This window comes from Pleurodeles waltl, chromosome 6 (genome assembly GCF_031143425.1).
Source record: "Pleurodeles waltl isolate 20211129_DDA chromosome 6, aPleWal1.hap1.20221129, whole genome shotgun sequence".
NCBI classification, from domain to species: Eukaryota; Metazoa; Chordata; class Amphibia; order Caudata; family Salamandridae; genus Pleurodeles; species Pleurodeles waltl.
In genome coordinates, this window is record NC_090445.1 from 111902971 (window position 1) to 111918310 (window position 15340).

General features: G+C 45.6%; 1 protein-coding gene across 1 annotated transcript in view; it reads left to right on the top strand.

Moving 5' to 3' along the window:
* The window catches only part of PIP4K2B (phosphatidylinositol-5-phosphate 4-kinase type 2 beta), a 320769-nt gene that overhangs the window by 241875 nt on the left and 63554 nt on the right, over positions 1–15340 (top strand). The window contains exon 6 of the mRNA XM_069237479.1: positions 6029–6067. Within this exon, the coding sequence (XP_069093580.1) occupies positions 6029–6067 (39 nt within the window). The remainder of the gene's footprint in view (positions 1–6028; positions 6068–15340) is intronic.

The window sequence follows — 15340 nt, forward strand, 5'->3', positions numbered from 1 at the left end:
TGGCTTTAATGAGCCAATCATTTAGGTAAGGGAACATGTGTGTGTTTTGTCTTCTGAGGTGTATGGCAGCTACTGCTAAGCACTTTTTAAAGACTCTGGGAGCAGTCGTGACTCTGAAAGGCAGGACTTTCAACTGGTAATGTTTGCCTGCAACCACAAATCTTGGGTATTTTTGTTGTACAGGGTGGATGGGCATCTGGAACTAGGCGTCCTTTAGATCTAGTGCTGTCATAAAGTCACTTTATTGCAGAAGCTGAATAATGTCTTGAAGCGTAACCATATGAATGTGTTGAGAGTGCACTGGTTTAATGGTCTGAGGTCCAGAACAGATCTGAGAGAACTGCCCTTTTTGGGAATGAGGAAGCATAGGGAGCGTACCCCTGAGCCTTGATGTTGTAAAGGAATAGGCTTGATGGCCCCTTTGAGAAGAAGCTATTGAACCTCTTGTTTGAGAAGGGTAAGGTACTCGTGGGATAGCCTATGAGTGCAAGGGGGAATGCTTGGAAGAGTGATAATGAGCTCCAGACAAAAACCATGTTAGATAATGGAAAGGAGCCATTGGTCTGTGGTGATGTTGACCCATTCTGGATGAAAATCGTAAAGCCATCGTCCAACAGGTGTAGAGTGATTGGGGGGAAGACAAAGGTAGTCACTGCTTTGTAGTGGTGGTAAAGCCTCGGGAGACAGCACTCTTACCTCTGCCCTTGTTGTTGTTGCCCCATAGGACCCCCTGTAGAAACCCCTAGAATAGGAGGGTGAAGGCTGTCTGGTTTGGAAAGTAGACGCCTCAGAGGATGTGGATTTGTAAGCACTTCTGAAGGTGGGGACGAAAAGTACCCCTTTGTGTGGGGGACTGTAGAGCACCCATTGCCTTAGTTGTGTCTGTGTCTTTTTTCAGCTTGTTAAGTGTAGGCTCCACTTAAGGGACGAAAAGATGCTCCTTTTCAAAGGGCATGTTAAACACCACTTGCAGTACCTCTGGTTTGAAATCAGAGCATCAAATCCATGTGAGCCTTCTTATTAAGACACTATTAAGTATTAATGCTGCGTGCATCTGTATCTTCAGCATCTAGTGAACAGCATATAGAATTATTAGTTATTGTTTTCCCCTCTGCATCAGTTTGCTGCCCTCTATTGCGGTGCTCCTCTGGGAGAAACTGGAGGAGCTCCCAGTGAGTCCGGTCATACCTAGCCAGTAGGACCTGTGAATTGGCGATACACCAATGGTTAGCTGCCTGTGCAGCCACTCTTTTGCCGGCAGCATTTATTTTCTTACTCTCCTTGTCAGGAGGAGGAGAGTCCCCTGTGGCCTGGCTGTTGGCATGTTTTCGTGCAGTTGTGTTGGATATCCATGTGGGTAGATGTAAGCATATCAAACAGGAAGTCCTGTTCGATAGTGTCCCTTTGTAGCTCCACATTGTGGAAAGCGGCTGCCCTTGCCACTACCTGCTGGTAGGTTGTACTATCCTTTGGTGATGAGAGGCATACAGGGGATAAAAGTCTAGATCATTGGTCAGGATGGGATCAGGGTCATAAGGGTCTCAGGGATCTGGGTCATGCTGTGTGCCACCCAAATCTTCCCCAACATATAAAGAGGATTCCTGAGGGGTATAATCTCCTGCAGTAGGAGAGGAAGGTGAATGAGGAGGGGAGTGAGGTGGTGGAGGAGAAGAAGGTGGTGGAGGAGGTGGATCAGGAGGAGGAGGACAAGGTGGAGAAGGCTTGTGAGGTGTGCTGGTAGCCTTTTCCTTGCTAGTCTTCTTTGGAGGTGGGGAACTGTCCAAAGCTTCTTAAAACGAGCTTCCTTTTGAAAAGTACAGGGGGGGGGAGCAATAATGCATTCTGTACCCTCCTGGATATGGAGTTGGTGCTGACGAGTGTCCATAGTCTCCAGAATGGGTTCCACGGGAGAGTGTGTCGATGAAGACTGAGTCTGCCTGCTCCCTTTGGAATCCGACCATGGCCTGGTTTCCGTCCGGTGACCTCTACTAGGGGCTTTTTAATAGTCTTCGGTTGGGCAGGAGGGGCTACGGTATTCACTGGTTGTGCAGATGCTACCTCATTGCTTTCGATGTCCGACTGCGTAACGGAATCCTGGACCGAGCAGGCCTCCTCTTGTTCAGATTCCTCCTGGGCATGTTCCTCCCCAAAGATGTCCAGAGTGTCATCTGGAGTCTTGTGCGCCATCTCCAGTCGAAGAGCTCTTTGGTCCCGAAGCTTCGTCTTCGACCGAAAGGGTCTGCAGGCATCACAGGTTTAAGCAGTTGGTTCTCATCCGCTCTGCTACCATGGTCATGCAGATGATTAATTTGTTTCTGGTGGTTGTTTTGTCCGTCAGGCAGAGTGTGAGTTGGGTGTCTTCTGCATAGGAGATCATGGTGATGTCATAGGATCGTATGAAGTTGGGTAGTGGTATCATGTAGACCTTTAACAGGGTGAGGCTGACCTTTAATTGAGTGGCGCTGACTTGGGGGACTTTGCAGATCAAGTTCTTGGTCTTTGACATGAAAGGGAGAGAAGAGGTAATCTGAGTCTTTGAGTTCTTCCCGAGGGGAATGAGCAGATCCATTTGAGTGTGCAACCTTGAATGGCAATTTAGTGGAGTCTTCTGAAGAGTGTTGTGAGAGAGTGTTGAATGCTGCAGAGAGGTCAAGAAGGATGAGGCCCTTGTTTCTCCTCAGTCCAGGATGGTCCGGATGCAATTGGGGGCCACAATGAGTGCTGATTCGGTGCAGTGGTCCCTCTGAGTCCTAATTGGGTGAAGCCTTGCCACTGCTGAATCTCAAGTTGGGTTGAGACACTTGGGCAGGGTCCTTCTCCATCCTCCCCAATTGAGATTGGCCCCGATGATTACAGCGGACCTTGTTTTGATATTACAGTGTCAAAGTCTGTTTGACAGATCTGCTGGATTTACAAATAACATTTGGGGTACACTTCAAAGGAGAAAGGCAGGATTACAAAACAGTTGTTGTTTATCTCCTCTCTGGTTGATGAAAACTCAGCTTTGTTCCACCAGACTTTTGTCTCTGAAGTTGTTGGGTACAGAAACTGTCTCAAACTGGATCTTTAGTGTTAGATGTGGGAATACTGTAGGATTACCATAGTACACTCCGTGCTCCTCTAGCCCTCAGAGCCCAGGTTTAGTGTCGTAGAAGACTTCAGCATCTTGAAAGGGCCCAGAGTGGGTAGGGTTAGCCCATGGGAGCCTTTAGCCCCGTTGGTTAAGGCGTACCAAGTGGTCATTCCCTCTACCTACCCCGTACCTGACACAAAAGTGGCATCTTCAGACACACACTTGTAAAGACTCCTGTGTCTGTGAAAGATCATAAGAGGAGTTAAACTGTTGGCTGAGACCCGACAAAAGCATAGAAGACTAGGCCTGCTCTCCCTCTTACACCCAGGGCAAATAAATTTTCTCCAAGGGTCATAAGACTGACCTCCTGTTTAAGCTACAAGGATGCTACAAGAAGCATTTCCTGCTACTCCCCAGCTAATCAGTGGCAACTTGACTTGAGCTGGATTCTGCCTAACCTCCTTTGAGTCTACAAGTGCTTCCCCCGAGATCCTGGGGGACTTAAAAGTGTACTCCCGTGGTGGATAGGAACTTAAATGACTAAAGTCAGAAGGTAAAATCTTTGACCAGGGCAAACCTGTTAGTATATCCAATCTGTGCTCCATTGAAGTCAGCATCAAATTGCCCCTAGGTCCCAATCTACAGCCACTGTTGACTATCATTAGCACTTTGTGCTTCTTGCCACTATTCCTACCTAAAACTTCAGAAATTAATATCTCCAGTTTCCCTTATTAGATTTGTCATTTTAGCATCATTTTCTTTCTAACTTTTACTCTATTTTTCCTATTTGTCTTTGTAATTTTATAATTTTGCCTTTCAACTTTTTCTGTTTTAGCTCTGCATAAATACTTTACACATTGCCTCTAAGTTCATCCTGCCTCTCCATGCTAAAGCTGTCAAAGGGTTGAGCTCAGGTTTTAGTGACATTAATGGTTTACCCTGCAAATGATTATTTCAGCTCTATTTCATGAGCTGGGTACTTACCCACTCAACTAATCACCAAATTTTCTACAGGTCGATTCTTTCTCAATTGTCCTTTCCATGCTGCTCTCTCGACACAAGTTGGTACGTGAAACTTCTCACAGTGAATAGCAGTCTCCAAGCAAGAACCCCCACAACATGAGCACACTCAACATTATTCCACACCCAGTTACGCCATTGCATACTAGATATACCATTAGTTGTGGAAAAGCAGATGATGATCCTGTCAGAGCCCTTGGGATCACTCAAAACAGAAGAGAAATTAACTTTCAGGGTGCAAGACTGGGCATGTCATTGGGAAGGAGGCTTTCAGCCTCAAGGATTACTGTCAATGCGACTTCAGGAAATACCTTACTTTAGGCAATCAAACTAAACCCCTGCCACAACACAATGCAGAACATTGCACTACCTTGGAGGACAGCAGTCCCAGAACTAAGGAGGAAATCAGCATAGCCAAGACTCATCACACAAGCTGCAGGTCCCAGCATTTTCTGATGTTTCACCACCTCCAACCAATTTAGTGGATAGAAGAACCTCAACTTTCTATTGTGAGTGGACAAAACCTTACCTCTTATAAGTGGATTTATGTACGTAGCCATTTAGACATGCACTAAAAACAAAAAACTACTGTCCCCCTCATAGGAAGACTTCCCATCAATATCTGCTGTTATTGCAAGAGCAGATTATTTCCATGATTGCAACAGATTAGTTGTTGCATGTCTCCAAATACCACCAAAATAGAGGCCTTTACTCCAGATTAATTTCTTCTTTGGAAAACATCAAGAAAATCAAGATCCATTCTGGATCGCACACTAGTGAGCAAATACATGCAGTAACAATCCTTCAGAATAGTCACTCTGTACATGTCTTACATTGTTGCAGACTGTGGGCTTCATGACCAGATGTCATTTGAGGCATTCAAAGCACATTCAATTTCTAGGAGCAGAACTAGCTGTTCTGTGGCTTCAGGTGCCCAGGTGAGATCGTATCTAGATCACAGCCAGTATCAAGGCGACACTAGCATGGTGGTTAGTGCTTTATACCATGCCAAAGGGCTTGCCATTTCACTCACAGCCAACTCATTTTGTGGTGCCAACCAATGCATTATTAGATGTTCAGTGAATTCACCTACAAGATCTAGAAGACAAAGATTATTGCTTGCAGAAGGAGAGGCAGCTTCACATACACTTCTTGTAGCTCAAGGTTGATAGATGAGGCCTTCAAACATTTCTTCAAAACCAAGTTTTAGCAACTTTTCAAAAGTGAATACAATTCAGCAACTATGTTCAGTATAAATAAACAGGGAGGTATCAAGTCCCTAGCTCAACCACAGGATTCTCAGCATATATTGAATGGGGCAATCAATCACAGAATTTCTCTTAACAGCAGAGCATTTATCAGGAATGAACATGAATGGGTGTTCTCAGCAGGGCAGTGGATGTCTCTTTTGAATGGGAGCTGAATCAAGATCTAGTAAAATCTGTCAGTGGGACAACCAGTATTTGATTTGTTTACAATAGCTCAGTACAAAAAATGCCAGTTTTTGCAAGCAGGTAGTGGCACTCTGACACGAGGAAAGGTGCTTGCAATGTCATGACATCAGAACATTCTAGAGGGAATTGAGCTGATTACTGTCTGTAGAGAAGACTAAGGAAATCCAGACTTTTCATCACAGTGCTGAAGCTATTAAATAAATTTCATTATAAGCTCCATTACAAATAATGCCACATTTGCTATATTGTGCCCAGTTCCCATAGGCCAAGGTATAGGTGCCATTATGATAGTCTTATGGCAACTGCAACAAGTCTTCTGAGGTAGACCAGTGTGCCTTTGTTGGATTAAGTTCTGCACACCACTCTTAAGTGTGCCCTGACAAAAATACTAAAGCTGATGTAATAGATGGACTACTTTCTGCTCTTGCTGTGAGTTCTGTTGACTGCTTTTAAATCATATTTTTTTCTTTATTCTACTTAGGGCTCAACGGTTTCAAGGGAAGCCAGTGACAAGGAAAAGGTATGAAATAAGCTATGATAAAATACATTTATTTATTTTAACAACATATAACGTTTTGAACTGAAATGTACCTTTCACTACTTAGGGGAATAAGTAGTTTGTGTGGAGATAAATAAAATGAGGCAGATATAACTGGAAGCAAATGTATAATGAATAAGACCCACAGATATACTGTTGTAGCAGTCTAGTTGTTTCACAATCGGTTAACCAGTGTTTTGGCAGTGCAGAAAGACGATATGTGGACATATTTTCTGTATAATTAAGATGTGGTACCTTATTGGGTGGCTTTGATCATGATTAAATGGTCAACCTACCTGGAGTTGTTGAAGAGTACTCCTAGGTTTTTGGCTCATGTGGCAAAAGTGAACATCTCTGGTGGGCAGTAGATGAAACTAGGAGTGGGGAGACTTCTGTAGAAGGGAAAAGCACCTCTGTTTTACCAGAGGAGTTCAGCATGAGGAAGCTTAAAGCCATCCAGTGACGAAAGACATTCTGATATGCAAGATTGCAAAAGATATATGAAGTAGAAGGAAATGTTGTCCATGCTCTGTTGGTAGGAAACTCAAATGAGCAAATTAAACCATCAGGAGGTTGGTGTAGAAGGAGAGGAAGATGGGCCCCAAGAAAGAGCTTTCGGGGACACATACTTGTAGTGGGGTTGGATCACATCTGATGGCTTGCCAGTTTTCAGAAAAAGAAAAAAACACCTTATAACGTCTTTAATTATTTTTAAAGAGCAGTGTGCAATGGACTTCCAAGTACTTTGTAATCATTAATTTGTGACTAGATGGAAACATCTGTGTGGAAAGCAGGCTCTCTACATAGTGCACTAAAGTCAAGGACTCTGTGAGAGAGTCCAGTCGATCCCCAAATGATTGCAGAGGCAAAAATTGATAGGTCTAATGCTCTCTGTGTGGTAGTGTGGGCGAGCAGGTAGGCTTATCAAGAAGTCGTGTTAAGCATTTGTTGTGCTCACAGAGACTATAAATGAGACATACACTCAAAGAATAAATCCGAGACCAATTTAGAAAAATATCAGTTGTTTTTATATATGCTTTGAACCAAAGAACTTTGTTGCAAGGTAAGCAATTTTTAAATTAAAAATACTTTCAGCTTCAAAAATCGACGGTAGTTTTTAAAGTTTTCAATGTTAATCTATGGGAGGAAACAAGAATGCAGTTGTGCAGGCAAGTACACAACATAACAAACCAGTCATCAGAGTTTAGGTCAACACCAGGCAAGGTGCAAATCAGCAGCAGGAGTGCACCCCACAGCGGTACGGGCGGCCAGGTGCAGAGCTCGAATTTGGAGTTGGGCGCCCAATGTTATCCAATGGAGACTGGGGATGAGTGAAGATGTGCTCCTCACAGGTAAATACAAGCAGGGTCAGAGGTTGGTTTCCTGGGGTTCAGGTAAGCTCTTGGGGGGGGAGGGGGGGTGTTGGGGCAAGGTAGCACCAAACTTCCACCCTCAGGGGTGGCCAAGTGCAGAGTGCTAACACAGCTTTGAGTGTCCAGTGTTAACCAATGGAGACAGAGGGTAACCGATGAAACGCTGCTCACAGATGAGTAAAGCGGGGTCAGGGGTTGATGTCCTGGAGCTGAGGTAACTACAAGTGGTGGGGGGGCCTCAAGGCAACACCAAACGTATCCCCAAGGCGGGCCAGGGGCGACTGGGTGCAGAGTGCCAACGCAACATTGGGCGCTCAATGTTATCCAATGATGGAGGAGATCAGTTTCAGAAACAGACTGCAGGCTTTCTCCAGGAAGTTGGGCAAGGACAACCCAGAGCTGTCCAGGTAAGCAGAGATGCCAGGAGTCATAGGGAGACTAACAGTCCAGCTCTCCAAGGCCCAGGGGTTCCGGGTGCAGGTGTGTCTTTTGGCATAGGAAACAGCTTAATGGGCAAGTCACTGTCAGGGGGAGTCTTTGGATTTAGGCTGCAGGCGTCTCTGTGGAGTCCGGTGGGGGTCAACCCTGGATCGACTCTTGTTTGGAAGCCCTGGGGAACCTTCACAAGACTGGTGGGCCACTTGGACTCGGACCCTGGGTGTTGGGTGCCGAGATGGTTCCTGCAGCGGTTTCACGATTCCTCAGGCAGACTTCTTATCCTTTGCAGTTGGTTTCTTTTGGACATGTCCACAGGAGTTCTTCCTCTTTATCAAAGGCAGGCATTCCTCCCAAAGGTTTGGAGGTCACTGGGCAGCAGGACAACCTGCCTTTTGTGTGCCGATTCTTTGAGGGCTGCAGACAGGCTGATAGTGCTGGGGCCACGTCAGTTGGTGTCTTCAGACTTCTGTATTGTCCGGCTCTTTTTAGGTTGACAGAATCTGAGTTCTAGGGTTCAAGGGTGCCACATAAATACTAAATTTAAGGCCAGGAGAGTGCCAGGTGGTAGGCAGTGGGCTACTCACCTTTAAGGGTGACTAAAAGTCTGAAGGAGAGCTTGGCAAACTGAAAATCCTCTGGGCCAGCCTTAAACCGCAGGTAACGTCTGTAGGACTGCAGATGGGCACACGAAAATACATGCCCTACAGTTCCAAAGCTACAGTCCAGTTGCTTGGATGCACAACATAATCTGAGCCTGTGTGAGCACTTTCAATTTGTTCTTTCACAGGAAAGCATTTAGAGGTTGAAGACCTGAAGTAGCATGAAGGCCTCCATCCTTTTTCGGCATGGGTGAATAGCAGGAGTAACAACCCACCCCCCTGATCGCCCCTTTGGACAGTAGAGCTCACACCTCTAGCAGTAAGATGGATAGGTGCTTACCTGAGGGCCACTCGGATGTGGGAGAAAGCTGGGGTGGGTCATAAAGGAAGTGCTGGGCATAGCCCAGCTGACCTATCTGGAGGAACCATCTGTTGGCTGTATAAAACCTTCTGGGGTAGCATTGGAAGGGCCGAAACTGATAGGGAAAACTTCCTGGCAAGGGTTGAGAGGCCCAAATTACGTGCCAGGTCCTGACTTTTCATAAAAAATGCCTTTAAACACTTTAAGGAGAGGTGGGATCATCGAAAGGCCCATCTGTAGCTAATGTATCCCGGCCATTTAGGCCACCAGGAATTTTCACTTTGCCTACCTATTTTTCGGCTTTTTACCGCCTGAATCTCTCTCACAGTAAATGGTAATTGAACTGAGCATGTTAACTGTCAGTGTCTTTAAGATAAGGTTTCAGCTGCGCAGCTAGAAAATGGGGCACAGGGCTGGTTACACCTGAGCACACCTGTGTGCAGGGTGCCCATGCGAGACTTCTGTTCGCAGCCCGGGGTGTCTGCGCACAAGTAGCCTGTAACCGAATGAACTCTGCAATGATTCGTAGTAACCTGTGGAGATTCATAGTATAGCTATTCTGTTCTCCAGTTTAGTAAAGCACATAGTTACCAGAACTTCGGGTTTCCCATCACTATCAAATTGTATTGGTGTGAGTGAGTTAAAAATCTCTTAACAGGAAGATTCAGGAAAATGAAAAGTATAGCTCTGTAGTACTTTCTGTAAAATTTATGGTGTTTTCACTGATATTTATATATATGAAATCTGCCCTAAAGTACAGTTTTGCTTCACTCAGGCCTGCACAGCTACCAAACTGGGGTAAAAGGTGCATGCTGAGTTTGAAGTCCCCCATAATACACATCTTGTGGGACATCAGGATTCACCATGTTTCTCTGGCTCAGATTCCAAGCCTTTTTCCCCCTTACTTGGCCATGTTACTTAATGACTCAGTTCCTGGGATTGGGAGGAATTTGGAGGAAACATGCATCTGATAATTAGCTTGTTGCACTGCACCTAGGCAGGGGGAGGAGAGGGGGGGGGATGTCATGCCTACTAGAATAAAGGAGGGACTCTGGTCCTCTTGAGCCAACTTGGAAGGGGCTCACCTTTGGAGTTTTGTTAGGGAGGGACCAGGGAGTGGTGTCAACTAGGGGTGGAGATGAAACCAGCAGGGAAGCATTTACAAGAGAAAACTTGAAGTCGCCATTTGCATTATCTCGGAATACAATGCAGGAAACTTGAGACATAGGATAAGCTTGGGAAAGGGCTTGAACCCCACTGCCACCTCCCAACTCCTACTCAGCTCCTCAAGATGCCAGGAGGCCCTAGGATATGGGTTGTGCAGCCAGAATGGTGTTTTGCTGGCTAGTGGCGGAGAGGTAGTCCAAAATGCCTACCAGCAGGAAAATGGCACCAGGACCCCAGCAGAGGAGAAGGCTGGGACAGAGAGTGAGAAAATCCAACTCCTGCAACATATGCCCATTTAGAAACCAAAGTGCCTGATGAAAATGCTCCTGGCGATTAGACTTGGCCAACAGGAGCAAAATGAGATGCATGAAGAAGCCTGGTCCAATAGCTCAAGATAGCCATTTTTTTTACAGGTGTGGGCCGGGCCCAAGGAGATAAGCACAACAGAAAATTAGATACCACCGTCCCTCCTCCGCTCCAATTTTCTGTCACCGCCACCGGGCCCCATGGGCGAGGAGCCAAAGCTAGGGACTGACTCCTCCAAATGGTCGTTGCCGCTGAGAGCCTCTATCTCCCTCAGCGCTGGGGCATCGAAGAAAAAAGCCCTGCAGATGCAGGATAACTAGGGCCAGGGTTCCCAGTGTGGGCAGTAAAGTTACTGCCACCACACTCCTCCCACACGTGCCCATGTCTCGGGGGAGCGAGGAGGCTGAAATCTACCTTTGCTTTCTCGTGGTGGCCTCAACACTGGCAGGGGCACCACTACCGGTTACTATGGAGTGTTTGTGGGGCCCCAAGTCTCCCAGGTCCCCATGCTCATGACCATAGTACAGGGTTTTATTTTTTTAAATACACCCAGAGCTGGAGCTTTTGTCCTTGATGTCACACCAGCACAAATTACACATTGGGCCACATACTGAACAGTTTGGATAATTTAAGCCAGAGAGGCCCTGAATTCTTCTTGTACTGCTATCAAGATCTTGCAGACCCTGTCCCAGAAGTCATGCGTGTATCTGCCTAAAAGTTAAACCATGTTGATCAATATGAAGGCTAGGCTAGCCAAAAGAACATTTGTTTTCCCATCACCTCAGTTGTTTTCTACTGTGTCCGGTTGTGGATATGAGGTTCTCCAAACACAACCTTCAGAGTGTGTCAGAAATTGCAGTTTTATCAGTGGTTGAGTGCAGTGAGTTTAAGGATTTAGGGATTCAAATTATCCTGCCACAGTTCTCTTGAAATCGGGGTGCAAAAGCACCTGGACAGAGCAGCGTAGGAGGGTGGTTTGGGGGGGGGGGAGCATGAGTTGTACCTGTTTTTGACAAGAATAACCTCTGATTCCTGTGGTCTACTCCAGAACCTGAAGCACTAAAAAAAACAACAACAACAAAAAAACAAGAAATTAAACATTTTTAGGGTTTGATTTTCATAGTTATATTAATGAAAACTGGGATATAAATTATTGTTTCTCTCTGCTCCTAGTTGTGTGAGTTTCCTGTCTCGCAGTATCTTTGTTGTGACAGTTCACTGTCCTACAGCCTTATGCCTTTAGGTAGCTTAGGTGAGCCATTGGTTTAATTTCTATCTCTTTAGCCAATCTGCTCACTGTAGTGAGGCAATATGTGGTAGCATTTTCAGTCACAAGGTAGTGACCAGGGTATTTTACATTTTATCCCAGTGCTGTTTTTTAAAGGCTCATAGTTAATGTATCATAAAAAATTAACTTGAGCTTTCACTCTCTCTTCTGAAGAACTGTGTAGTCAGATTTAGATGCATTGCCTAAGCATGGAATGTCTCACTAAAGTTATTTCAGTGACTTGCAGAAGAATAAAATATTTTCTAGCTTTCACGTCAAGAATTTTCAATTCTATTAAGGATATGGAGGCTTTGATTATGCTTGTTTAAAGCTGCATGACCACCGCTGATGCTACATCTACAATAGGCTTATGATAGAACTTGCAAAAAGTGGACTCAGTAGACCAATCTGCTGCCTTCATAATATTCTGTAAACGGGAACCTAAAGCATATGCGTTAGAATAAATAGCTCCTCTGTCCGAATGTGCCCCAAAAATTGAGGTATCAATACCAGCTTCACTCAACAACCATCCCATCCATCTGCCTAAAATAGCGTCAGACACTGGTATGAAAGTTTTCTGTAAAGCAATTAACAGTTGACCCCTAGAATCCATTCTTAGCTCTTCAGTGACAATTTCCTAAGCCTTCAAATATTGCACGGCACACAATTGTGGGTTCTCAGACAGCATAGGCTAAGTTACCAACCTGCAATTAGTTTTAGTTCTCCGGGTAATATTAGAGATGACACCATCTGGTGAAAAGACTCTCCCAGCTAAATCTAAAGCTCTGACATCTAACACACCTTTACGAGAGATGAAACAGAATAGCATGGTTAACTTTGCCGAGATTTGTTTTCGAGGCAAATGACCGTTAGCTGGCCATCTATCCAAAAATCTCAAAATTATATCCACATCCCAAAGGGAAGAGTACTTAGGTCTAGGAGGAACAGCCATGCAAAACCCTTTTATCACTTTACAAATTAAGGGAAGTCCCCCGACCTTTTTGCCATAAACAGGCACATGACCAGCTGAAATGTCGGACCTAAAATTAACAGTTCTGTAAGCCAAACCAGACCAAGCCAGTTCGAACAAAAAATTAACTCATGCAAACATCCACTCCCAAGGGATCGAGACTCCACATGTCACACTAACTACTCCATCTCCACCAAGCGGAGGCATACCGTTTATGGGTTCCTTCAGACCAGGGATAGTCAGAGGAAATCCCCAGCTTGCTGCGAAATGCCTGGGGAATTCCATCTCGTCCTGAAACCATCCAGGTCATCAATTGTAGTTTCCCCAATAGAATCAATGGGTGCTGTAGACCCTCCGGGCTCAGCAGAAGATTCTGACGGAGAAAGAGAAGAATAGGAGGAGCGCAAGCTAACAGCAAGGCTACCAAAAACCACGGTTGAGCTCTCCAAAAGGGGGTTGAGAACAATCTCCGCCTTCTGTTTTTGATGTGAGGTAAAACTCAGGGGATCATCATCAATGGTGGAAATGCACATCCGCGAAACAGAGTACATTCTTGGAGAAAAGCATCTGTCGCCTGGACACCAGCTGAAGAGTTTCGGCAACTGAAAATTGAGGCGTGACGCACACAAATCCACCTCGCATGGACCCCACTCCCAGAGAACCTGCTGAGCCAGAACCGGATCCAGTTTCCAATCGCTGGAATCCTTCGGATACCTGGAATTGCAGTTCTCTATGGTATTCTGGGATCCAGGAAGATACTCCGCTGTAATGACAAGGTGTTGACTGAGATACTCCCCTCCCCAATTTGTACACATAAATCCCTGCTGAAAAGTTGTCCATTCTCAATAAAACAATCTGTCTTTCGAGGTGAAAGACTTTATCACAAAAGAACCAGTCAGACGTTCCAGACAGTTTATATGGAGACCCAATGACCCCCACCTAACCTCTGTTGAAAGAGAGCCGAGTCTCGCTCCCCAACCCCATCAGCTGGCATCCAATTTGATCACCATCTCTAGGCAAGACCTGAAGATGGCCCTGCCATTACAGGCTTCCATGTGCTCCAGCCACTAAAGAATCTCCGTCTTGACTTCTTCGGAGAGAGGAATCTGCTCCGAATAAGTCAGACCTTTCCGTAGGTGTTGAATTTTCAACCTCTGAAGGGCACGATAATGAAGTGGGGCTGGGAAGATGGCTTGAATGAAAGAGGCCACAAGGCCACTATCCTGGCAATTGACCTCAAAGACACAGTCTGGCTGACTAATGCAGACCTCAATTCTCTCTTGATATTGTGAGTCTTCTGAGAGGGAAGTATCAACTGGGCCAGAACAGAATCTATCAGAAAACCCAGAAGAGCTATCGATTGTGAAGAATTCAGTAGTGACTTCTGCACATTGATTATGAATCCCAGTTCCTTCAATAGCTGAATAGTCCACGATAAATGACTCCGGAGAGTCTGCGTGTCCTGTGCCATCAGCCAAAGGTCGTCCAGATAAATGATCAGCTGGACTCCCTGGAACTGTAGGGACTCCACTACTGGTCTCATCAATTTCAAGAAGTACCATGAGACGGAGGACAGCTCGAACGGGAGAGTCTTGACCTCTAGACCGAGATCCTTCCATTGGCACTGTAAATGTCTTCTGTGAGGATGAAAAATGGGGACGGGATAGATAGGCGTCCTTGAGGTCCAGGCGTACCATCATGTCGCCTTCCACCAAAATCTCTCAACACGTGGATCCTCTCCATCTTGAAATGCCAGTACAAAATCCATTGGTTTAAATCCTTGATGGTTATAACCAACCGATGACCCCCACCTTTTTTGTCCACCAAAAAGATTGGACTGATAAATCCCCATGGGTGAGGAGTGGGCAAGCATACTGCTCCTTTGTCTAAAAGGGCCTGTACCTCTAAGCTATAAAAGACTCTTCTGCTTGTGAAAAATACATTTGGAAGGGGGGAATGTGTCTTTCTTGAAAAACTCCAGTTTGAAAGCTAATACAGTCTCTAGTACCCAAGGATCTCCCACCTTGCCCCACCCCAGCGTTACCTCTGAAAAGGGGATGATTCTTACTAGAAGAATCCTGAATCGCTCCTTGTTGTCCACGGCGGGGGCCTCTGCGAAACCTGGATTGCCCCCCTCTGCAGCTGGAGGGATAGAAGGTGGAGTCAGCTGACTCTCCATACCAGCCACATCTCCCATGAGGGAGAAAGGATTGTTGAGGGCCTGCAAAGGAACCTCTCCCGGGCACGTGCCCCCATAACGTCCGACCCTGGCAAAAAGACCTCTTTCAAAAACATTTTTGAGGGACATGTGGGCCTTGTCTAGTTTGGAGTCTGTGGAGCAAAACTTTGCGAGTTCCTTGACAAAAGAGGCCCCAGAGGGTAAACCCCTCAGCCACTGGGCCTGCTTCAGAGGTGGAGAGGTCGTTTAGTTTAGTATCAATACGCATTAGAATGGACCTTCTGCGTTCAGAGGAAATAGCTCAGTTGGTGTTCCCTAATTGACAGATTGCTCTTTGTGCCCAACCTATCAATATATTAGCGTTCACAGGCAAACCAGATTACTTAGTTTGGAATCCCAGTCCAGGATTTTGGTTAAGGGTCCAAACATGTCCAGTAATTAGTCTTGGCAGTTGCGCCAATCTCTAAATCTCTATCCAACCCTTTCTTAGGGTCCTTCGAATATTTCTTCATGAACGTCACCATGGTAGGATCAACCTCATGAGTATCTGCTACCTTTCCCTCCAAATTAGGTAAGGGACATTCCGCATGTAGGT